The sequence below is a fragment of the Lissotriton vulgaris genome, chromosome 8, assembly GCF_964263255.1.
Source record: "Lissotriton vulgaris chromosome 8, aLisVul1.2, whole genome shotgun sequence".
NCBI lineage: Eukaryota > Metazoa > Chordata > Amphibia > Caudata > Salamandridae > Lissotriton > Lissotriton vulgaris.
The window spans coordinates 1,059,909,386-1,059,935,191 of NC_141696.1; the positions used below are offsets into that span (position 1 = coordinate 1,059,909,386).

At 45.6% G+C, this 25,806-nt stretch overlaps 1 protein-coding gene across 2 annotated transcripts in view; it reads right to left on the bottom strand.

The window, feature by feature from the left end:
- Positions 1 to 25,806, bottom strand: part of LOC147698289 (tudor domain-containing protein 3-like) — a 764,430-nt gene that overhangs the window by 100,035 nt on the left and 638,589 nt on the right. For both annotated transcript variants that reach the window (XM_086934904.1, XM_086934903.1), the window contains exon 12: positions 14,594 to 14,719. In XM_086934904.1, the coding sequence (XP_086791030.1) occupies positions 14,594 to 14,719 (126 nt within the window). The remainder of the gene's footprint in view (positions 1 to 14,593; positions 14,720 to 25,806) is intronic.

Here is a 25,806-nt window from a genome sequence, read left to right on the forward strand (position 1 = left end):
ACCGGCCATGGCACAGGCACTCAAGGGACCAGTGTGGTCCTTGTGAAAGTCTGGACAGGTGTAAGCATGGAGCCAGTTGCAAATCTTGCATACAGTCATCTGACACCAGAGAAGGGACTGCTGGCAGAAGTGTGACTAGTGGTCCTTGCAGCCCAGTGGAGCCTGAGAGTACTACAGTTTTTGTCAGAAGCATACTACACATTTGCCATAAGGCTTCTTCAAAGGCCTTTAACCGCTGTGGGGTCAACAGCACCCCATGGGAATTTGGGGTGGACCAGGACAAGCTGCAGAACTGGATGAGACAGGTTCTTGGAGTGCTGATTGCACAGTTTCATTCCTGATTTCGAGGGGCGAGAGGGTGTTGAATCCTTGCAACTCCGACATTCCATAGATTTCGAATTACCCGATGACGGCGAGCTGGGCTGGATTTTAGCACAGGAACGGCCCTGAAATCTGGAGCAGGACAGATGCTTCAAAAACAATCTCTTCTTGCATTCAGCTACAAACTTTGCAAACTGCTCTTTAAACACCTTTGGGAACATCGAGGTATGCTAATCGCACAATTTTGAATCGTGACAGGAGGCCAGGTACCAAAGAGACAAGTTTTAGAATCCGAGGCGGACATCTACTTCCTGCAATCATGGCACAGCTTGAACCCTGTGGTTTGAGGGGAGACATTTTCTTCCTGCTCCGCACCAAACAGCGTGGAAAGAAAAGAGCAGACGTCAGGACACAGGTAATGTAATGTAACAGAATAAGACTGCACCGCCTCGCAGCGTCCAGGAGTTACTGTTTGATACTTCATCGGATCCAGCTGACCCATGAATATACTAAATATGAAGAATCTGAGAATAGAAGTATTCAGCAAAATTCCCATTGCAATGTAGGGAGCACCATTTGAACGCAATATTAGAATCAACAACTTAAAAATAACAGGTTCTGAATGAGGCCTTGATGAAATCACAACAGAGTACTACACAATTGACTGGATTAGGAGTAATGGAAAGCACATAGCTTGAACAATTAGCCTAAAAAATATCTACTAAGTGGTGGGAACTAATTTCAAAGTTTGTCAAGCCTCCTGCATAACAACACTGACATTAAAGTGAGGCTGATTACAGTCTGTATTAGAATCTGTACCACCATCCATATCCATGTTAGCCTTCTTCGGCATGATGTCAAACAGAGGCACATGCTGCTCAACAGGCTGGGGAATCAGATCTAGTAAAGTAACTGTGCCAGAGTGGTGTGTAACGAGGCTGAAACAGGATTTGTTTCAAATTTGCATTGGTAATCTCATGAACGACGGAAGTACTTGGAAAAGGTGTATGCTTCACCACCCTGTATGCAACAGATGTCAGTAAAGGATGAGATAAATGAAACATCACGGTACAGGAGGAAGCACATTTGACTGAAAATATATAAGAAAGAATGGGTGAACGAGGTGTGAAAGAAACCTTCACCGAACCCAATACCCCAGTGAGAAAACAGCAGGATGAGTATGACATCACTCCTTGGTGTCTAAAATAAATCCTAGCTAGGAACACAAAAAAAGATGTGACATATCAAATTACGGCCTCAAATAAGAAGCCCCAATAGTTGCCCTAAAAAATGTAGTCACAGTCATTTGATAGTCTCGCCGCTTGCTACTGCGGGGGTCATTGCCACAACCAGTTCCAAAGTATCTTAACCCCTTCGATGCTTGTGACAAGGTCAACTCGTCATGGGCGCTACCTGCGCTGTGCGTGTGACGAGTTGACCTTGTCATGTAACGCGGGATATTTGAAATCCCAGCACCCAGCGGGAAAACCGCTAGCGCGCATGCGGATAATCACACTTTTTTGACTTTTTGTAATCCTTCTCACCTTCTGTGCCGCTTGTATTAGACGAAATCAATGGAACATGAAATCCTACAGAAGGCATTGGTATCAGTGACACTAAAGAAACAGTAATATCTTCTTCTCCCACCAAATGGTGCTAAATGATAGGTAAGAGGTTTAGGCTTTTTTAGGGTTTGCAAAGAATGTGCATTGAACCAGGTAACAATGGAACAGAAGCATCAGGATGCAGGAGGGAGCGAGCCTCGGCTTCTGATATTTGACATTGGGCCGCCTGTTAACTTTTCCAGGGATTGCACTCTACAATCATGAACTTTGCCTCTGCTGTTTGGTTATTTACTAAGAAAGAAGTACTCCTTAAAGATATGTAAATAGCCTTATTCAACTGAAGCCACTTCGTACAGCAGAAATTCTTTTTCTGTCACTATGGGCCTTATTTAGAAATATGAGGTGAGGCCAGCCATCTGCCAAGGGGCAATCTTCGCCACTATAGCAGACTAATGCCTGCCATATTGAGAGATTTTTTTAGGTTTTTTTAAACAAGTTCGCAAAGATGGAATTGGTTTTTGAAAAAGAAAACAAATATGAATGACCCCAATACCATGGGAGGTTTCTACCTAGCTGAAGGGGTCATTTTTAGGTCGAGCCTAAACAGTGCTTACACTGTCAGGCGTGCTGTTGTATGTGCTTTGTGGGGTCAGACTCCTCCTTTGCTTTGGCTTCTGTTTGTGTCATTAAAAAATGGTAGCCTGCACATGGGTACTAGTTGCTGCATGTCCCACCTTTTGTCTGAAGTTAACGCCCATGTAACATTGGCTCGTGGAAGAGCAGCAACGCACATGCTGCTTGTGTGCCTTGTTTTCTAATGTAACCCATTCATGGACATGGCCGGTCATCAGCACTGACATCAGGAGGGTCAGTGTGAACTTGCCCAATGAGACAACACTTTTGTGTCATACAGAGACTTACTGATAGGTGGGCCACTGCAGTGATCACATTTTAAACAGGTCAGCCAGTTCCCGCTGCTGCTCAGCACTTTGGTTCATTAATATGGGCACACAGCATGCCTGCCGAGTTCACGCGTCCATCCCTGCACAGGAACGAGATTGGCACCAGGTGAGCAATAATGTAGACTGGTCCCTGTTAAGCATGCGCCACACTGGGGAACACAGTCCCTCGCCTCTGTACGGGTCATGGCTGGGCACATTGATTTTAGGGTAATTTTGGTAATAAAAAGCAGCGTTGACCCTCTCTTCACTCCTGCGCCCCCTTCATTTCTAAGTCAGTACCTGTCTCTTGTCCTGTTTTTCAATGTAATGCTGTTCATCCGGTGTGGGAATCGGCTCTTTCATTGTATCTTGGCCTTCTTTTTCCTTCCACGCCCTTTCTACCTTACAGGTCTCTCTCCTAGCATTAGTGTACCTTGTTAGGCTTGTCACATTTCAGAGAGCCGGCTTCTTCCTACTCTCTGTCTCTAGCCTTATTTTTGGCCTTGCCTTTTTGGTTTGCTCCACCTAACAACCCTGTGCTTCTTTCTTTCTTTAGCTCCACACACCAACCCTTAAATTTCCTCTCTGTAATATTTCAAGTACTTAGAGCCTCTGCTGTGTGCGAATAGAAAATATGTCTCCTTAAAACACAGCTCTCCAGTCAGAGGGATGTGACAATACAATGTCCAGGGCAAGGAAGAGGGGGTGTGAGTTCAGGATACCTCCCGGCATGTGCCCTGCTGGGGCAGGTTGGGGGCCGGAAGAGCAGAAAGGCCTCCTGTGCAGCCCTGCTTGCAGTCCCTGCACTCTGCACTTCCCAGGCCTCCCTTACACACAGAGCCTGGCTTTGAATATGCACCAAATGGCTCATGTGTGAGAGTTTTGAACAGGCAAATATGGAAAGGAGGCAGAGCCTTCCAGCAGGATGCACACTCCTGTGGAACGATATGAAACCCTCCATCTCACAGCTCCCAAGCCCCCCACAACTGTCACTGAGGACCCGCCATTCTAAAGTTAAAAATACCAAAAGTTTGCAGGGCTAAGTTAGCTTCCTTTCCTTCTGTCGCCTCCTCTTTGCCTTGTTCCTCCCTGGTTCCCCAGCTCCTCATTCCCACCTGTACCACCTCCTCGGCTGGGGCAGCGCACTATCTGGTAACTGTGTGTATGAGTACAACCCGGAGGACTTCTTTTCCCGGTGTTGTATGCGCGTGGCTGCGATGGAGTTTGGCATTTACATCCGGACTGTGGAAGTGAACCTGTAAGTGGACGGGCATGCTGCAGGTTGTGGCTGCAGAAGAGCAAGTTACTTACCTTCGGTAACGCTTTTTCTGGTAGATACAGTATCTGCCTGTGGATTCCTCACCTTGTGAATATCCCCTTGCGTCAGCAACATTCGGAAATTCTTTTTGTAGCTTTGCGCCGACGTGGACTTGGACGTCATTGAGACACGGCATCGCTTGCGACTCCGCTGACATCACAGACACCTACAATAGACCCACGCCGGCTTGATGACATCAGTTCCGCCCTTTTTTCCGTGCCTTCGAGGCACACGAACGGACCAATGACAGTAGATATATACACAGTATACACAGTACACAATAGTCAAGGTAACACACACAGTGTGAAGCAGATGCAGTAAAACATTTGAAATAACACATTTTCTTGACCATGAAGTAAATACATTACAGTAACTCTGGTATAGAAGAGTGGACACCGGAGAGGCGGGTGGGTCAGTGAGGAATCCACAGGCAGATACTGTATCTACCAGAAAAAGCGTTACCGAAGGTAAGTAACTTGTTCTTCTGATAGATACATCTGCCAGTGGATTCCTCACCTTGTGAATAGAGTCCCACAGCAGTCCCCACTCCCGGAGGAGGGTGTCCACTCTTCTAAACCAGGAAGTCCTGGAGGACAGAACGCGCAAAGTGACCTTCCCTCCTCACTTCGGTATCCAAGCAGTAATGCTTCGCGAAAGTGTGGAGGGAGGTCCAAGTTGCGCTCCTGCAAATATCCTCTACAGACACACCTCTAGACAATGCTGAGGTTGACGACTTAGCCCTTGTAGAATGCGCCTGTATACCCTCTGGTGGTTCCGTACCAGCCAAAGAGTAGCAGATCTTAATGCAGAGGACGATCCATCTTGACAATGTTCTTTTATGGAACACTCTTCCTTTTTTACAACCAGCAAAACCAATGAAGAGCTGGTCATCCATACAAAAGTCTTTCGTTCTGTCCATGTAATAGCTTACCGCCTTCTTAGGGTCTAGACGATGCAATCTCTCCTCCTCCTTGGAAGGGTGAGGGGGAGGATAAAAGGTAGGGAGGGTAATGGATTGTCCAAGGTGGAAAGGAGTCACCACCTTAGGGAGAAAAGCAGCCCTGGTCCTAAGAACCATTCGATCAGCATGAATGGTCAAAAATGGGGGCTTGAAACTAAGAGCTTGAAGCTCACTTACCCTCCTTGCTGAGGTTATTGCAACGAGGAAGACTGTCTTTAGAGTCAAAAGCCTCATAGGACATTTGTGAAGGGGCTCAAAAGGAGCACCCATTAAAAAGGTCAAGACAAGATTTAAGTCCCACTGAGGCACAATAAAAGGAGTAGGAGGGAACTTATTTGTGAGGCCCTTCAGAAACCTTAAAACTACAGGAGACTTAAAAAGAGATGGCTGGTCTGGCAAGCAGAGAAAAGCCGACAGCACTGAAAGATAGCCTTTAACTGTGGCAACAGCAAGCCCTTGCTGCGCCAGAGAAAGAGCAAACTGAAGAACATCAGATAAATGTGCTTTCAAAGGGTCAATAGATTTCTCTCCACACCATGCAACAAATTTTGACCATCTGTATGAATAGAAGGACTTAGTGGAGTCACGCCTGGCTGATAAGACGACATCCACCACATCAGGCGGGAGAGAAAAGGAATTCAGGTTGCCCCGTTCAATCTCCAGGCATGAAGGTGTAATGTCTGGAGGTGGGGGTGTAGAACCTACCCCTCCATCTGAGAGAGGAGGTCTGCCCTGAAAGGGAGACGGAGCAGCGGGTGAGAGGAGAGGTGGAGAAGATCTGTACACCACACCCTTCTTGGCCAATCCGGGGCGATCAATATGGCTTGGGCCCGGTCTTGGCGAATCTTCCTCAGAACCCGAGGAATTAATGGTATGGGCGGAAACGTGTAAAGGAGTGAATTTCCCCAACTCAACTGAAACGCGTCCCACAAGGCTCCTTGCATCGGATACTGGAGACTGCAGAATGCCAGGCATTGAGCATTCTCGTGAGTGGCAAACAGGTCCACCCGAGGAGTTCCCCACATCTGAAAGATGTCGCAAACTACCTCTGGATGGAGCCTCCACTCGTGGTCGGCCGAGAACTGCAGGCTGAGATTGTCTGCACGAACGTTCAGAACCCCGGCCAGATGATTTGCCATCAGACAAATCTGATGGTCCTGAACCCAGGATCAGAGCCGCAGTGCCTCCCTGCTGAGACACTGCGACCCCACTCCTCCCCGTTTGTTGATGTACCACATTGCGGTCATGCTGTCCGTCAGGACTTGAACCGACTGACCGCGAAGGGAAGGGAGGAAGGCCTTAAGCGCCAAACGTATTGCCCGCAATTCCAGAAGGTTGGTGTGAAGCAACCTTTCCTCTGGAGACCAAAGACCCTTGACCTCCAGATCCCCCAGATGAGCACCCCACCCTAGAGTGGATGCATCCGCTATTACTGTGGCCACTGGATGAGGCAGATGAAAAGGCTTCCCTTGAGACAGGTTGCCTTCCACGCCCCACCAAGACACATCCGCTCCAGCTTCTCTGGAGATCCTCACTGACTCTCTGAGATCCCCGTTGTGTTGATACCACTGCCTGCGGAGACACCACTGGAGCGCCCTCATGTGCCAGCGTGCATGGTTGACCAACAGAATGCATGAAGCCATCAGACAGAGCAGGCGAAGGACCTTCAGGACTGGAACAACCGCTTCACTGTAATATAAAGGAATAATTTCCTGTATGTCGCAAATCCTTTGAGGAGGAGCGAATGCACGACACAGTTGTGTCCAGTACGGCACCTATGAACAGGTTGCGCTGGGAAGGCACCAGGTGAGACTTGGGTACATTTATTGAAAAACCCAACCTGTACAACAACTGGGTTGTCTCCTGCAGATGTTGGAGCACTTTCTCTGGAGACTCTGCTTTGATCAGCCAGTCGTCCCAATAAGGGAATACCGGGATCCCCGACCTTCTGAGATGTGCTGCCACCACTGCCATCACCTTGGTGAAGACTCGAGGCGCAGTAGTAATTCCAAAAGGAAGAACCGCAAACTGGTAGTGTTGCGACCCCACCGTAAAACAGAGATACTTCCTGTGCGACTTCAGGATTGGTATGTGAAAATACGCATCCTGCAAGTCGAGCGACACCATCCAGTCTTCTTCCAGCAGCACCTGAAGAACCTGTGCAAGGGTGAGCATCTTGAATTTCTCCTGTTTCAGATAGAGATTCAAGATCCTGAGATCCAGAATTGGACAAAGCCTGCCATCCTTCTTAGGGATCAGGAAATACCGGGAGTAGCATCCCTGACCCCTTTCCTGCTCTGGAACCACCTCTATCGCACCCTTTCTTAACAGAGTCTGTACTTCCTCCTGTAGAAGTAACAGATGTTCCTCTGTGCAATAACCTTGGCAAGGAGGGTAATTGGGAGGGAATTCCCGAAAGGGAAGGGCATACCCATTTTCTACGAGATTGAGAACCCAAAGATCAGATGTAATCGATTCCCAATCCCGTAGAAAGTAGGTAAGCCGACCCCCCACCGGACCCTCATGATCCTGAATGGCGGATCTAGGGCTGCTTTTCTGAGGCAGGGGGGTTGAAAGAGAGGGAGGTAGAAGCTTGACGTCCTCAAGAACGAGCCTTTTGTTTTCCCCTGTTTGACCTATACAAGGTATTTTGCTGCTGCTGCTGCTGCTGTTGTTGCTGCTGCTGACCTTGTCTATAGGTCCGAAATGAAGAGCGTCCAAATCCTCTGAACTTCCTGGTCGTTGAACCTCTTACTTGAAGACCCAGAGATTTAGCAGTTGCTCTGCTGTCTTTAAACCTCTCTAAGGCTGTATCTGCCTTCTTGCCAAAGAGTCCAACTCCATCAAATGGCAGATCCAACAGTGCTGCCTGTATGTCTGCAGAAAAATCAGAGGATCTTAGCCAAGCTGACCTTCTTGTGGCTACCGCAGTGCCCATGATCCGTGCCACAGAATCAGCAGTATCTAGACCTCTTTGGATAACTTGTCGTGCTGCTGCTTGAGTATCAGACAACACCTCCTCAAAGTCACCCCTGCAGTCATCCGGGATCTTAGGAACTAACGTGCACATTGAGTCCATAAGTGCGTGCACATACCTCCCCATGAGACAAGTGGCATTTGTTGACTTTAACGCTATACTTGTGGAGGAGAATGTCTTCTTGGCCACTTGATCTTGCTTCTTAGCCTCCTTGTCACCAGGCACTTGGGGAAAAACACCAACTGACTTCTTAGAACATGCAGCCTGAATCACCAGGCTTTCAGGAGAAGGGTGAGATGTTAAAAAGGCAGGGTCTTCTGGTGCCACCCTATATCTCCTCGCCACACTTTTTGATACAGCAGGTGCAGAAAGCGGCTTTTTCCACACCTCCATAATGGGTTCAGTTAAAGCCTCATTAAATGGGAGTAACGGCTCCACTGCTGAGCTCTGTGAATGTATTACTTCCGTCAGCAGATTTGACTTCAATTCAACAGTTGGTAATGTCAAATCTAAAAGACCTGCTGCTTTCCTCATCACCACATGATATGGCTGGACGTCCTTCGAAGGCGCATCTGGACCTGATGGTAATTCCCACTCTGGGAAAAAATCTAGGCCACTAGCATCAGCCAGCTGTTCGAAGCAATCCTCATCCAGCTCACCTTCCTCCATATCTGGATGAGACTCGATGTACCTTTGTTCCTCCATGAGTCATTTTGCTTCCCTCCTGTACCTCTCCTTTACGCGCCTCGCAGCCGGATCCACCATCGACTCCGACGGAGCCGGAGCCGACGTCGGTACCGAATCCGGTGGCCCAGTTGGAAGCTCCAGAGGTCTGCTTGGAGCAGGCGACGCCGGTACCGGAGTCGTCGACTTCGGCCGAACCGGTGATGACCACGGTGGAGCCGGATACTGCCACGGCGGCAAACGGGCTGGCATGAACGGAGCCGGAGCATAAGAGTGTGGAACACCCAAATTAAATCCCAGTGGACCCATGGGACCCGAAGGTGCACCAGAGGGGTACCATGCCCTTGAGAATACGCCCTACATAGCGTTCAGGAACGCTGATGGGTCTTGGCCTGGTGCAGGAAAAGGTGGATGAACACCCTCAGACATTTCTTGAGGTGGGATCGAATCCGGCTCTTCTACAGGCGCCGATTCTTCCTCCTCCACAGGGACTTCCTCCTCCTCTTCTCGAGCCGGTGAAGGCGTCGGAGACTGATTAAAAGCCGGAGCCGGAGATTAAACTTGCGACTCCGAAGGCGAGGCCTCCCCTTCCCGATCCGTATTCTCATGCGGCAGGATTACCTTCGATCGAACCTTTTTGGGCGACCTCGACTTCGAGCACGACTTCTGACCCGAATGACGTCGAGATTCATGCCTCCTTCTCTTGTGCTTCTTATGCGACCTCGAAGCATGGTCCGACGAGGACTTCGAAGCCGACGCCTCTCGAGATCTTGATCTTGACTTCGACCTCGTCCTCCTCGTGCGGGATCTTGAAGTCTTTCTACCCTTGTCGGCCATCAGCTTCGCCACAAGAAGCTTGGTTTCCTTCTCTCGCAAGGCCTTTGGATTGACTTTTCGGCAAGATGAACATCCATCCACGTCGTGGTCGGAGCTTAAACACCAGATACAGTCCTGGTGCGGATTCGTTATGGACATCATCTTCCCGCTCTCCCTGCAGAGCTTGAATCCGGTCTTCTTTGCCAACATTTTAGGGAGACAAAGAAGCAAGAAAACAAGAAAACAGGGAAAATAGTAACAGAGTTACCAAAAGCTACTGAGTATCCCGAAACCGTTAGCGTCGACAACGCGGAAAAAAGGGAACTGATGTCATCACGCCGGCGTGGGCCTATTGTAGGCGACGGTGACGTCAGCGGAGTCATGAGCGATGCCGTGTCTCTATGACGTCCAAGTCCACGTCGGCGCGAAGCTACAAAAAGAATGTCCGAATGTTGCTGACGCAAGGGGATATTCACATGGTGAGGAATCCACTGGCAGATGTATCTATCAGAAAGCAACAGATTGCATTCTAGGGAGGTAAGAAACAGCAAACAAGATCCAAACTTTATTGCAGGAGGGGAGCGAGCGTGGAGATGATGGTGGGGGCTGAGCTCATCCTTCAGCCCCGGGCATTACAGCGAGACAGTGAGTGAGAAAGAGAGAGGTCAGTAAGTATGGGAATTGTTGAGTACTTTCACAGATTCGTTTTTTAGGTCTCGCCTAGCGACGCAGCGCATGCGCTTCTCACCTTGGCGAAACGTATTGTTGTCAGTTTCTGTTTGGAAGTGGGACAGGAGCAGTGCACGCTCCCGGACAGGCGATGTGCACGTTCACGGCTTCGGCTGGCTCGGGGGCACTGCTCTCTTCCCCTCACGCTGCCTATGTTTGCTCACATTTTGTCCCCGTAATGTGAGTCCGATCCAGAGCTCCATGTGACGTGCACTGGGGTGGCGAGGGCCCTTTTATTTTTACTTTTAGTTTTCTGTTTGACTGCCGGGGTTAGTTCAGTTTTCTTTTTCCGATTATCAGTGCAAGAACAGAATGAAAAGAACCAACCAGGACAACACACATGCATACGGAGGTGTATACACTACACATTTCTGTACATGATGCATTTTACCCTAGTCAAGCTGTTAAGTAGTACTTGAAATAATAGCTGTTTGTTTCCCAAGTCGACCGGCTCGAACGCTGTGTTGGCTGTAAAGATTTGGAGATGCGACCTCCAAGTTGCACTCCGATTTCCACAGTAGGAAATTTAATCGACTAAGATTCACGGTTATCTGGTGGTTAAGTGTGCCAGCTAGGACGTTAAAGTGGTGAGGGGGCCAGATGCAGAAGTCAGTTATGCAACAGCCCACAGCTTCCAGCACTACTATAAAAGCTCAGGTGCTCAATGTGCCTGCTGCAGGGCACCACGTATTATTTCCAGGTCACAGATTCGAATCCTAGAACTTTGGCCTAAAGTTTCATTCATTTCATGTCACGTTCCAGATGGAAAGTACAGGTAATTGTTTCCAGTCCTGGTCAGATAGCCCAGAGGGTTATGCAGCCTCAACAAAGACCTGGGATTATTGTGCATGGAAACGTTTAAATGCAGACAGCGCTAACCCACGTTTTCATACTTTTCAGGGTAAGAAGCTAAGTGTTCTTGAATTAGGTAGTAAACAATGCTACAGTAATTAATGCTTACTATTAAACACAAAAAAGAAGTTGCATCCTCTGTACATGGGCAATATTAGTATAATTAATAACCCAGCGCTACAGTGTATTTATTATGTTATAGGGTGATAACTGACAGCCTTCAGGTCTGCGCTTGCACAGAGGACTTAAGGGCATCGGTTTATTGGCTATTTAATATCAGCTAAAATATCTAGACTCTGTACAGGCAGCTCCTATTGTACACCACCTACCGCCGAGTGCAAGTAAGTGCTTCACCCACCACTAATAAACAAGCGTTAAAAATGCAATTGGTCTCGCCTTTCATTAAGTTGAAGCCATTTGCTTTGCTATACAAACCCATTAGCAAAGCAAATGGCTTTAACTTAATCAAAGGTGAGACCTGTTGCATTTTCAATGCTTGTTTATTTACTTTTGTCACATCTTTCCAAAGGAGGGGACCTACAAATATGTCACAAACAGTACTTATTATTTCAGCTACTCTCAGCCCTTGCACTACCACCAACGTGAGTTTTCTGACTTACCTTTGACATGCCCATAATATGACTTTTTTCAACTTGCTATCTTGGCTTCGATTCACCATGCCATTTTGCCTAATGTCACGCTCAGCTCTGTACTTCTATGCCGTAAACACAGATTGCTGCCCTAATGAAACTGTGCTGTGCCCTGTGTCCCAGGGCCCACATGTCCGAAAAAGCAGCAGGATTCTGCCATCCCTGCAGCACTAAAAGTAACTTCTCGCTGCCCCGCCCCACAATGGATTTGTGACTACATTATTAACAACCCCGCTTTCTTCGGTTAGGCGTGGCTTTATCAATGTGGATTCCTGCCTTCACAAGTTGAAGCCAACGGGACTGGCATGGATAGTGGCAGGCAATATTATGTTGCTGGCTTTGCAATTGGTAAAGCAAGAGTGTACACAAATAAAGCTCGGTCTATGTACCATGACCTTCATATGGCCTCTTGCTACTTTAATCTGATGCTCGTTGGATCCAGGTTCTGTATTAATATTATATTAATGCACTTGCCTGTTCATAGTAACAAGACATGCATTTCAGAACTCTCATCTCTGGCTTTTGATTACAGAGATGTGTTGCTGGTAATCCATTAATAGCCATTAATATAAACAAATCCATACAATACATTGGTTTCTTCTGGTCTTGTGGCTTCTTTTGGCTCAGTTGATGACAAGTGATGAATCCAAGGAAAGCAGGACTGCATACAGTGCAGTTTAGCTGGAGTGATCTGGCACTGCGAAATGTTAGTTCCCAAGAGAAGAATGGACTGTGCAGCAAAGAAGACACTGACACTAAGTTCACTTGGGTATTCAGAGGCCAAGGATAGAATGAGAGTTGAGAGAGCACAATTGCCTACAGGTGACCATTCACTAGAGAGCAAGCTGTTGGAATTCTACTACTCACAATGCCACTCTGCTATACGCCATTCTACATTACTCCACTCAAAGCCACTTTATACCACTCCACTTTATCCAGTCTAATCTACGCCACTCTGCTCTGTGTCACTCCATTCCACTCTACACCACTCACCTTCATGCTGCTCTGCGCCACTTTTCTATAAGCCACTCTCCTCTATGCCACACAACTAACTTTTAGCAATGCCAAGCAGCAGACAACTTGCAACACAACATGGCTAAAAACATTGGGAATGCCAATAGCTATTGCATAGGGGAAAACCGATTGGCTTTGCCAATGCTTTTCTTTATTATCACGTATGAAAGCACTTCCAAATATGTGACTTCAAACTACCAGTTAGATGATTCACAGAACAATGCTATAACATGCCTAATAGCGTCAAAGCTTCCACGTTAAACCACTGTAAATGTTGTAGCACCCAGGATAATGTGCTGCATGGCTAAATACTTATAAGGTCCCAAAGGCGAGACCGATTGGTTATGCCAATGCTTGGTCTTTTTTTCCGCCAAGCTTTTCTCAACGGTCCAAAAAAAAGCAGTAGCTTAGTAAGGCAGTTCTTAACATGGAATGCTGTCTGAGATACCTACATTGCCGGTACTAAGTACATGGGTGCAAGGTTTCCACCAGCAGGTGTTCCTAATATGGCAGATTGTGGCAGAGTGCCCTGCCTGCCAAACTTTCAGTGAGCCCTAAAAGCTTTCTCATCAGGGGCACTTTCAGATACGTATTCTTGGAGAGTTTACCTTCTAAATTGCCAGCTGCGGGTTCAAAAATAAGGGTGGTGACCTCACACCCTTATTGATAGGCGCTGTAAAAATAGGTATTGTGTGAGATCCTAAATCCTTCTTACTTAAAAGTGCCAATGTCTTTTCACAATGTTAAAAGTATCCTGTGATACCAGACTTACCTGCAACAGAGACAGGACTCTGTCCTTAGAGAATTCAGCTCTATTTTCCCAAAAAGAAGACAGAAACATACCAGGTACAAATTTGCCAAGCACGTCCTGCAAGCCTGTGAAGACCAGCCACCAAGAAAAAACAACAACACTTTATACATTGTTTGAAGTTTGCCTTCGAAGGCAAACATGGAAGACGGAGACCATTTAAAAATTACACCAATAACCAAAGTCAAAAACCGAAAGAAAAAACATGTTTCAGAAAGGGGGGTAGGAGGAAAAAGCAATCAGTGTATTATGGCAGAGAGAAAAGAAACTGGGCAGGGATGATTAGTGATGTATGTCCAGTGGTTGGGACCATTGCAATAGTGTAGAAACACTCTCATTCGCTCTAGGAAAAAATGTAAACCTGACCCCTATCTTTCTGAGAAGCTGTCCCGAGTCAGTTGGGAAGTAGGGAAAGGCAGAACGTGTATTCTAAGCGCGAATACATGACTAATTTAAGGTAAATCTGCGAATTTTCAATAAGGTAAAAGCAACTGAGAAAGTAACTGAACCATAACTATAATTACTTTATATATACACACCACAACAGGAGTGTCAACGTAGTCCAAGTATCATATAATTAAAATAAAAAATAACCTGCTTTTCATTTGTGTGGCTTGGAAAGCTCACAGTTTCATGGTTTTTATTAAAATAATTGTAAATGTTCAGCAGTAGGCAAATTAGAAAACCGCAAGGCCAAAAGACAATTTTCACATTTTATAATTCGTGGAAACAAGGTATTCGCAAAAGTACAATTTATTTGAACATACAGTTAAAATAAGAACCATACAGTGTACAATCGGTTTGTTAATTCGGAGGATCAATATTCTTTTTTAATTCTTGAAGAGATCCAGCTTTCTTTCATCTTGGCACAGTTTTACAATCCAGAAACCTTCCTAAACTGAATTAAATGAATGTAGCATATCATTTTATTTTCTAAGACAATTTTGGACCACGTACCCATGCTTCTGCTTGAATGGGCTTGATGTTGGTAAGAAGCACCTCTTCATAGTTCCCATAGTCACTGAACTTCACAACTGCAGTTGTCCCAGAAGAGTGAAGTCCATCAATTACAGACTTATAAAACTTGGAAGAAATCAAAAGTAAGAAAGTCACTTAAATGTAAAACTACTCCATTAAGTTCTATTAACAACTTTGAATATTTAATTCTACATTATATGACAATCATTCTTTGAAAATGAATTCAAAATTCTCTTTCAAATCATGCTAGCAGTGGCTCAGGAGCAATCCTAATTACATCATCATAGTTATATATAACAATGTCACTATGTATATGTACAATATATGAATCATCGAATGGAAATCTGCACATATTAGTAAATATAAGAAAATAGATTATATTTGGTGTGGGTGGGCAGCCGCCCTCCTCAAGAAATAATAAAACTGACTTGTCTAGAGGAACGTAGGACAATGTGTAAAGTATGTATGCAATCCCAAAAGAGTAAAAAGATAAAACACCAAACAATAAAAATCTCAAATCGAATTAGAAAAATAACATAAAATCTCATCAAAATTGTGAAGTGGTGGCCCAATGCAATAACTGAACACATCTCAATTGTTAAGTAGTATTTATTAAACACCTCAGCTATCCTACTACAGAGCAACTGTCAAAACTGCTTACATTCTAATTCTTATAACCTTCGATGAGAAGTTCCAGAATGGAAATTAATGCAATGAAGAGTACACCACAGAGAGACACCACATTTCAACCTCCTTTAACATAAAATGAAAACAACCACAACAAGGGCAGAATTAAACTTCTAAGAAAACAATATTTAAAACATGAACAGAAGTTGAAATCTTACTCACTGACATATTCATCAAGATATACTGGTCTTTTAGGGACTCTTGTGCTTCTTCTATTTGAAATAACATCCCTAGTTTGAGAATCTGAGATATTAATAGTTGCATCATGAGTTCATTTGTGATTATCATCAAGCAACTGCTTCCTGCAAAAACCAGAGCTAAGAAGCACCACACAACATTTCTTCTGGATCCTGCCATAACATGTTTTGACAGCATTTTTTTAAAATAGTTTTTTAAAATTGATTTTAACTTCAAAGAATCACAAATCATTAGTATGCATCTCTTTCAAAAATGTTACATCATGTAGCTGTGGCGAAACATTGTACATTCAATTAGTCCAACAATCCGGATAGATGGCTAGTGCGCCTTGACATTTCCATTTCAACAGTTGGGGATATACATATGTCTCCTATGTGTGTATTCCACCCACCCCATTTTTTATCCCATTTCTTAGGGCACCCTCTAGATTTATACCCTTCCTTTTCGGCAATCCTGCATTTATCTATTTCAGCTGCCCACGTCCTAGTCGACGGTCATTCTGCTGCCCCCCATTCCATTGCTATCACTCTCTTACCTATGGTGTACCCCAGCGTGGCTAATTGCTGTTCCACTTCTGTGAGATCAGTAGCTTCCCAAATATTAGGAAGCCCCAGCAGTGGTGTGAGTGTTATCTGTTTCCCAGTAGCATCTTACAAATGCGTTGTTGCCCCTTCCCATATATGGCGCAGGAGTGGACAGTCCCATATAGTGTGATAAAAGATTGCCTCTTGATGACAGCCGGGCAGACATAGAGCACTCTGTCGGGTTCCCATTTTTGCTAAGGTCGCCCCAGTGAGATACCTTCTGTGAAGGATTTTTAATTGGATCAGTCAAAAGCGAAGAGCGATAGTTGCTTCCCTTGGAGACATCAGTGCTGCCTGCCAGTCCTCGTCCTCAATTTGCCCTAGATCTGCTTGCCACCTGTCTCACAGGGTCTGAACGGGATCTGGCAAATTGTTACAGAGTTTGCGATACGTCCGTGATATGGCTTAATCTGGAATGGGTTCAGAGAGCAGCCGGTCCTCTAAAGGGGATGATTTCGGTAGGGTATCCAGGACTGGAAGTGCTGTTGTGAGTGCGTGGCGGATCTGCAGATAACAAAATATCTCCCCCTGAGCCAATTCATATTTTTGTTGTAGTTCACTAAATGTAAGGAGTTTGCCCTTCACTAAATGGGCTATGGTGGATATTCCAATTGTGTCCCATTTATCAAAGCCTTGTTTTTAACACAGGAGCCCGAGTTCTTGAGTAGACCATAGGGGCGTGGCCTGGGTCAACACTGCGGTCCAACCCGGACGTTTAGTTACCTGATGCGAAATGACGACCACAGTAAGGCCCACATACCTCCCTTTCCGGACTTTTGTATATAGAGCTCCTAAGCACCTCTCTCTAACCATCTGGTACTTGTCCAGCATATATGCAGGGTCTATCGGAGAACAGTACAGCAAATGATTTATAGCCACTAATTGTGAGGCCCCGAAATAAAGTCTTATATCGGAAGAGCAATTCCCCCATCTTACCACCCTCTAGTCAATTTGTGCAACGCTATACAAGGTGCTCCCCCGTCCTATAACAGCAAGCAGACCTCACTTTAATTATTTCGAAAGTACGAGTCAGGAACCTTATATGAACAGAGTTTAAGGATATACAATAAACGCGGGAGTGCCAGCATTTGAAACAGTGAAACCAAAAAGGTTTGGGTCTGGTTAATGCCTGGCCTAGACCACTCTAACTTAATAAACAACAAATATGACCAGGTTAATTCATTCAATGTATTAACACCACACCTAGCCAATAATCCTAAGCGGGCAACGTTTGTTTTCATTATGAACATTTTTCACTTATTTACATATATTTTTTCAATTCAATATGTGCAAAAACAAGACACTTATCAAAAACATTATACACCATCAATACAAACACATATTACAAGCAAATGAAAAATAGAAAAATAGAAAACATTCATATAGACACCACAGACCACATAAACAAAAGGGGGGGGATGCCTCCAACTATTACATTCATGGGGCACCAGTCCTAATATTTTATATACAAAAGCAAGCGGTCAATCAATAGTTTTTAAGGGCCTTTCTGTTAACTACACTGGAAACTGTTTTTATCAGGGTATGATTGCAGGGACAATTAAACTGTATTCCTGCAACACCCATTATGATTCTTGTTCCAACGTAGAGTCAACGCATTTCGAACCCTTAGATTATTCAGGGGTTCTCCACAAGACATGGACTGGAGGTGGCCTACAACAATAAAAATTGGTGTAAGTGGGGATTTCTTTATTATACTCTTGGAAACTCAGACTCAGCATTTGAAACAGGGCAGCTCTGCCTAGCAGAAAAGTGGCAAAGATCTCCAGTATTTAACATCATTAGGCAGCCTGTCTAAAAGGACGGCTAGATTTTTGTCATAAAAGAGTTGGAGATCCGATGTAACATAGATCCCTAAGTATCGGAATTCATATGGGGCTATTTCAATCCCACATCTCCGAGGAAGCCTGGGGACCGGACCCCGAATGACAAACAACACTGACTTGGTCCAGTTGATGGCGTATCCTGAGTATTTGCTGATATTTATGAAAGATTTCAACAGTCTATGTATTGAAATATACGCAGACGCTAGATAAATCAGGATATCATCCACATATAGAGAAATCCTATCTTCGTGCCCTACCGCCCATTTCAGACCTCTGATTAAGACGTCTCCTCTCACCGAGAATGCCATTGGTTCAAGAATTAAGGAGGGGGGATAAAGGGCATCCCTGTTGGGTGCCTCTACCTAACGGGAATACTCTGGACATGCGGTTATTGACTTTCACCTGACCCTGCAAATTCGTGTAAAGAAGCCTAATCCACCCTAGAAACTTCAGGCCAAACCCCAGGCGTCCCAGCACCTCGAAAAGATAGGGCTATTCTATAGAGTCAAAGGCCATGGAAGCATCCAAAGAGAGCACTACTGCATCTTCCTCTATAAAAGTTTGGCGCCCCAACACATTGAGAATGCGGCAAATGTTTAGAGCCGTATTCTTCCCTGGTAGGAACCCGGATTGGTCCGCATAGACCAACAAAGGGATTATTGACACCAAGCGAGAAGCCAGGAGCTTTGCCAGCACCTTTGACTCAACATTAATTAGCGAAATCAGACGATAGGATCCGCAACTGTCAGTGGGCTTACCTGGCTTTCGAATGACAACAATAGAAGCTAGACGTTGGTCGACCGGTAGAACCCCTTTCTCAAGACTTTCATATTACATGTCTTTAAGGTGGGGTGCGACCCGTTGGGCCATGGACTTAAGAAACTCAATCGGGACACCATTGGGCCCAATTGCCTTCCCTGACTGGATGCTATTTATGGCTTTGCAGATTTCGTCATCAGTCAGATCTTACTCCATGACGTTCGTATCTTACTCTGGGTAGGTAGGCGTATGTCCGCCCACAGCTGTCGGGAGTCCTCAGCCATATATTTAGTTGAGGGGGTATAGACCTTTTCTAGATGATCAGCAAATGCTTCCGCGATGTCTTGCGGTTCTGAGATCTGTTCCGTCCTGTCGACGGTCAGTCGGGGTACCCAGCGTTCCCCCTTGTTTCCTTTTCTCTAGCCAGGCTAACATTTTCCCTGCCCTGTCTCCCATCTCATAGACCCTATGTTGCAATTGGAGTAATCTAGCCTGCGTCTTCTCCCCCGCCAGGGCTTTGTATTCTAGCTGTTTAACAGTTAATTGCCATATCCTCACTCAGTGAGGTGGCATTTAGTTCCTCCAATCTTAGGAATTCACTCTCCAACTGGGAAAGTTACTGATCCTGTTGCCTAACATATCCAATTTTAAGCGCCACGGCTCGCCCTTTTAGCATCGCCTGGTATGCTTCCCATATGATCTGTGCCGAATCCACAGATCCGACATTATCATTAAAGTAGTGGTCCGTCTGTGTGAGCAGAGCCTCTTATGTCTGGAATTTTAAGCAACCAGGGATTGAGGACAATTGTGTTACGATGCCTTGCATTGCGATAGGTAAGCTCAATCCACAGTGGAGAACGATCCAAAGTACCTCTTGGAAGACCACGTGGGTGTCTAAAATGTCCAATATCTGCTAAATGTGTTAAGAAGTAGTCGATGCAGAACATACTCTTGTGTGCGTTGGAGTAGTAGGTATAGGGAGTCAGGTCTGGCTGTAAGGCACGCCATATATCTGCCAGGCCCATGGTTCGCGCGAACCTCTCCATCTGCGTATGGGGCCGTATCGGGGATGCCTGTCTCTAAGGTTGTCCATAGTCCTGTTAAAATCCCCTCCAGGAATTAGAGTGCCTATGGGGAGAACGACCAAACTTTCCCTAAATCAGCAAGCGCCACCCTGCCCAATGTGGGGTGAAGATATACCAAGACCACAGTAAGCGGCCTCCCTTCCCAACTGGCCTCCAGAACTGCAAACCTTCCCTGAGGATCCGCTCAAGTGTGGTGGGAAAGAGTGCAAGGCTTTTTCAAACAAGAATACCAGTACCCCTCGAGCTCGAGGTAAACCCTGCATGGACCAGCAACTTGTACCCCCACAGTGTAAAGGACTTGCACTTATTACCCACTAGGTGCGTTTCTTGCATCAAGACCAGATCGGGTGCCTGTCTCTTAAACTATTACAACACAACCCCATGCTTTATTTTGTCCCCCATACCGTTTACATTCCACGTCAGAATGGACAATGACGTTTCTATCCGAGTCCCGTCACAGTTCACGTGTAAAGAACAGGCGAAAACCTGTGGGCACATTGTGAGGGGCGCCCATCACACTCAACATTTTCACAACCAAGTGGATAGACATGATTGGGCAGTCAAATACAATCCGGCTAGAGAACCACATGAATGCATACCTTGCAACTGAAATGAAAACAGAGATAATTAAATCTGACTTTCGGCGCTTTGTGATTAAAAAACAAACATAAAACATTATTACTTGACCCCCCTTCCCCAGCTTCCCCCCTCCCAGCGGATTTCAAACTACCCACTCCCCAACAAGGCAGAGTGCCTGTCGCCCCACCCCCATTGAAGAAGTGCTTGGATGCAGCCATACCCCCGCCGTGTTTTAAGGATGAGATCACATTACAATGAATAACAGGGATTGATCCCGGACCCTTTACCTGCCGTGATACTAAATCTTCTGACATTAAATTCTGCAAACCTTTACTTGTATAGCTACAGCACAATCATTTGCTATGGTCCGGGAGAGATGCCCCATTACGCTCCACTGGAAACAATGTCCTACCTTTTATACACTATATATAACAAATGTGTCCATATCCACACCACAAACACCGTTTTTTCAGCTGCATGTCATGGAGTCCATATCCCTCCAGACTGGATCACCTTGTTGTCCAGCATTTTGGTCACGTCTGGAAGATCTGGGCCCTCCGATGCGCTCTTTTAGTGGTTTCTTGACTCGACGCCAGCCATCCAGCCAGTCCCACGCGTCTTCAGGGAAAAAGAAGAACCATGCCTGGCCTTTTGATTCAATGCAGAGTTTCGCTGGGAAAAGCATGGCGTATTTTATCTGCTTGTCTCAGTGCTTGTTTGATCACCATGAAGCTGCGACGTTGGGCTTGAACCTTTGTGGTGAAGTCCGGAAAAAAGGAGACCACCCTGTCCTCCAGTTTAATTGGTGGGTTAGAGAGTGAAATTTTGAGTATGATGTTGCAATCTCGGAAATTGAAGACTTGTGCTATATTCAGCCTTGGAGGGGCCCCGGGCTTAGGCCTGCGCCCGTGGGCACGGTGCGCGTGGTTAATGTAAAAATAGTTTTAGAGTCGCTTTGGTTGCAGCGGTTTCAGAATGAGGTCTTCCATAAACAGGTCTGTCGCAGGACCTTTCGCCCGCTCCGGGACTCCCAGGATATGTATGTTGTTTCTTCGGGCCCTACCTTCGTATTCATCGAGTAGCCCCTCCATTTTAAGCTGCTGCTCTTGCAATTGGCTCACTTGTGTCTTAGCAGGGCAGTGTCTTTATTTAACACACTGGAGACATCCTCTACCGCCTTTACTCTGGAGTCCATTTTCCTACGGTCAGCTCTAATGAGAGATTCCTCAGAATTCACTGCGTCGAAGCGAGTCTCTAGGGAGGTCGGTACTCCTGTAATGTCCTGGAGCATCAATTCTTGCTGCAGTGGTGGGCATTGTTGGCTGTCCGCACTCTCCTGAGAAGCGGCATCTTTATTCTCACTCATATTAGACCAGGCAAATTTGGCAAGTTTGTTTTGCACAGGTGTGTCTTGGACCCCTTCCCGCTGGCCATTGTGTGGGTGCAACGTGCGTTATATGGCCAATTTATCAAAGGGCGGTCCCAGTACGCGCTGCCGCCTGTCCAGTGGAAAGAATTCTCTGTCAGCCTGTCGGGTTTCCTGGTCCACCAACCTTGCTGCTTTCTCGAGTCCAGATTGAGTGTGAGGTAGGAACAGGCCAAGGTTGCGCCTCCGGTGCACCAAGCAGTTTACTCAGCGACTGTCAATTCAAGTGAGCAGTAAAAAGTCCCTTATGTCCTCTATGCACACCACCTTCCAGAGTCCCAGATCCAAATTGGAGAGGGCACCACAGGACCTTGTCGCAAGTTCACACCTCTTGTCTGCACCCGAGCACTGATTGTGCTGGTGCCTAGGTCCCCAGGGACCCCCAATAACTTAAAAGTGGTGCTAGAGACTTTTCCCGGTGTACAGCAGTCTTATTAACTGCTGCACTTTAGATCTCCGAAGCATCCCCATGGGGCTCAGAAGGGCTTGCTTCGCCTCGAAAAGCCTCGTACAGCTTGTCTTTCAGGCCTGTAGCCCCAACACGCCTTGAACTGGGGCTTCCGGCCATCTTTGGCTGGTACCAGCTCTTCAGGGGTCCGACGGAGAGCAAGAACTTGTGTGACTCACCACTGTGGTGATGTTACTTCCGCTGTTATTTCAGGCCTCCGGTCTCTGTGTCTCTCAAGCCCTGTGAAGCCGGGGCCCCCGTTGCGATCAGGGCCGGTGCACATCTCTCGCGCCCTGCGACTCAGTCCCGCCTTTTCCGGGCTCGCGTGGGGTGATTTTGATGCTGCATTTTGGTGCGCTTACCAGTCAGCCGCTCATCTGCCTTGGATGCCGACGTTTGTGGCCCGCCCCCTGATAACAACACTCTTGAACCACATCATGAGGCGCGGATCGATGACGCGCCGCCATGTTGGGCCACGGAGCTCCGGCAGCGTCAGAGGTCTACCGATTGTTTTGTTGGCGTTCAACCTGATTTTTCGCCACACAATGCTCCCCACGGCTTTAGGGCCGGGACCACACTCCACCTCGGAGTAGGGCACAGGATTCTGGCCGGATTCGTTCAGGATAGGCGGTAAGGGCTTCGGAGAAGAGTTAGATTGCGGACATTACCGTCGGTTGCTAGCCACCCCCCCCTGAAAGCATTTTTAAATGTCTTTATCATTCTTTTTTCCATTTGTGAACTTAGACCACCAAGCACATCCAACCAGAGCCTTAATCTCGATCACATCTCCAACTCAAACCTATACATTACTATTTTTTCCTCAATTAGTCATAATACATTTTTCTCTAGTGTTGAAAATTGAACTAAACTCTCTCTCGTCTCAAACCATTGAACTTCACACCTTTGCCCAACTCCTCCACCCTGGACACAGAACAGTATAGGGTGCTTGTACTTTAAAATGCTCAAAATGGCTTTTTCCACTAGTGGAATGATCAGTCATATGGTAGGCAGTGATTCTTTGTTGTAATTTCTTTTTCCAATCTAGAGTATTAACTCTGGCTAGCTGGATACATTCCTTCAACGTTATATTAATTCTTTCAACCGATCCGTTGGTTTCTGGTAATAAATAGAACTTTTTTTGTGAAGAATACAACAGGATATAAAAAAACATTTCTACCTCATTGGAACAGAACTGGGGAAAACTGTGACAATAACACTATGGAAACTTTCCCTCTTAAACATTTCCACCAGAAATTGTATAGCTCCAGAAGAAGAAAAGTCTTGCATACAAGAAACCTCTATCCATCTTGAATACAAATCAATCAACACAATTCGATATGGTGTTTGATGTTCACCTGTTAATGTTCCAACTATATCTATTGTACAGAACAGGGGACCCTAGAAATTGAGGATCAAGTAAATAATAGACATATACTTAGTATTATATATGACCTCTGCCCAGCCGGACAGGTTTTTTTAATTATGCAATTTTTTGTGTTATTCCGTATAAATGACAATTATACAAAAAGTGGGCACAGCCTGTGACCCACAAGGGACAAGGACAAAACAAGTGACACAGACAGTTATGTAGAAACGCTCAAAAGCGGTCTGTACTCATTCCTTGGTAATACAGACTAGTTTACAATCATAGCAACCCATTGATGTTCAGAAATTATGAAGTCAAATCAACATATGGTGCATTTAGGTCGACGACGTTTCGATGCAATTACACAATACTTGCATCATCATCAGGACAGGAAATAATATGTCAAGTTTGTCTGGGAATTTGATTACAACCACAAAGCCTCGTGAATGATCAGAATGCGTCCATAGTAACGATTCCGCACAGCGATAGCCAAATGGTTACGCTTTCCGCGGGGATTAATTCGATAGTTCAATGCGTGTAGTCCTGGCGGCTATAACTTCAAATGAGGGATAGTCTGCAACAGCATGATGGCTGGACGAGGGGGTTCTCCGCCAGAACCCCCCTCGTCCAGCCATCATGCTGTTGCAGACTATCCCTCATTTGAAGTTATAGCCGCCAGGACTACACGCATTGAACTATCGAATTAATCCCCGCGGAAAGCGTAACCATTTGGCTATCGCTGTGCGGAATAGTTACTATGGACGCATTCTGATCATTCACGAGGCTTTGTGGTTGTAATCAAATTCCCAGACAAACTTGACATATTATTTCCTGTCCGGATGATGATGCAAGTATTGTGTAATTGCATCAAAACGTCGTCGACCTAAATGCACCATATGTTGATTTGACGTCATAATTTCTGAACAACAATGGGTTGCTATGATTGTAAACTAGTCTGTATTACCAAGGAATGAGTACAGACCGCTTTTGAGCGTTTCTGCATAACTGTCTGTGTCACTTGTTTTGTCCTTGTCCCTTGTGGGTCACAGGCTGTGCCCACTTTTTGTATAATTGTCATTTATACGGAATAACACAAAAAATTGCATAATTAAAAAAACCTGTCCGGCTGGGCAGAGGTCATATATAATACTAAGTATATGTCTATTATTTACTTGATCCTCAATTTCTAGGGTCCCCTGTTCTGTACAATAGTCTACTACCCAAGGACCCTAGTGTGATTCCTTTTGGGTTTCCCTTGTCTTGTCAAAACACCCAACTATATCTATGGCAACTCTTCCCATTGGTGATTGGAAAGTTCTCTACAATAATGGGCAACTGTTGTGGAGATAAAGTCTTATCACTGTTAGTAAATTATAAACATTCCCTGACAGACCTCTCTACTTCAGTGTCCATACCAGGCTACCAAAAATTAGCTCGTAATCTGTCCTTGGCCTTGACTATACCAAGCTACCAACTTGCCTCTTAAACCAACTGGAGTTAAAAGTCTGGTACCTCTTGATTATGTCCTTGTCAATTGATAGTTCATCCTAAAGTATAATTCATGGCTTGTCTAGCAAAATCATTCTCCTTGCTGAAAGGCTGTTATCACCACCAACAACAAAGGATCTTTTCCTAGCTCTGTGATCGGAACAGGACTTAAATGAAATGCCCCCAAACCAAGTTTTTGAATTTTCTGAATGCCCAAAACATGGCTAAAGCATCCCTTTCAATTACGGAGTAATTGATCTCAGAGCAATGCAAGCATCTAGAGGCACAGGCAATTAAACATTCTACTCTGTCTTTGCTGCAACAGGCCTGCTCCTAAACCCTTCAAACCGTAATCTGCGATAATCAGTTTCCTCACCTGGCACAAATGCTTATAAAAAGGTGTATTTTATAATTAAACTTTTCATTTTTCAGACTCTTCCTGGCAATTTCAATCCCATGAAAATTACACCTTCTTACCAGGAAGTGCCCTCAGACGGTTTGCAATCAGCATCATTATTGATAAATTATCCTGAATATTCTACCATGTTGAAAAATAAAATGAGTACTTCCTGGGCATGGCTCTTTCAAACTAAAAAGTGTCACTATCAAATCCTTCTTGGAAGCAACATTTGGCTCGTATGTATTGCGGCCCAAATAATTATTTTTCTCATACCAAACATACACTTGCCTTCCTTTAGGGTCTCAAACATGCTTCTATAAGTCTACTT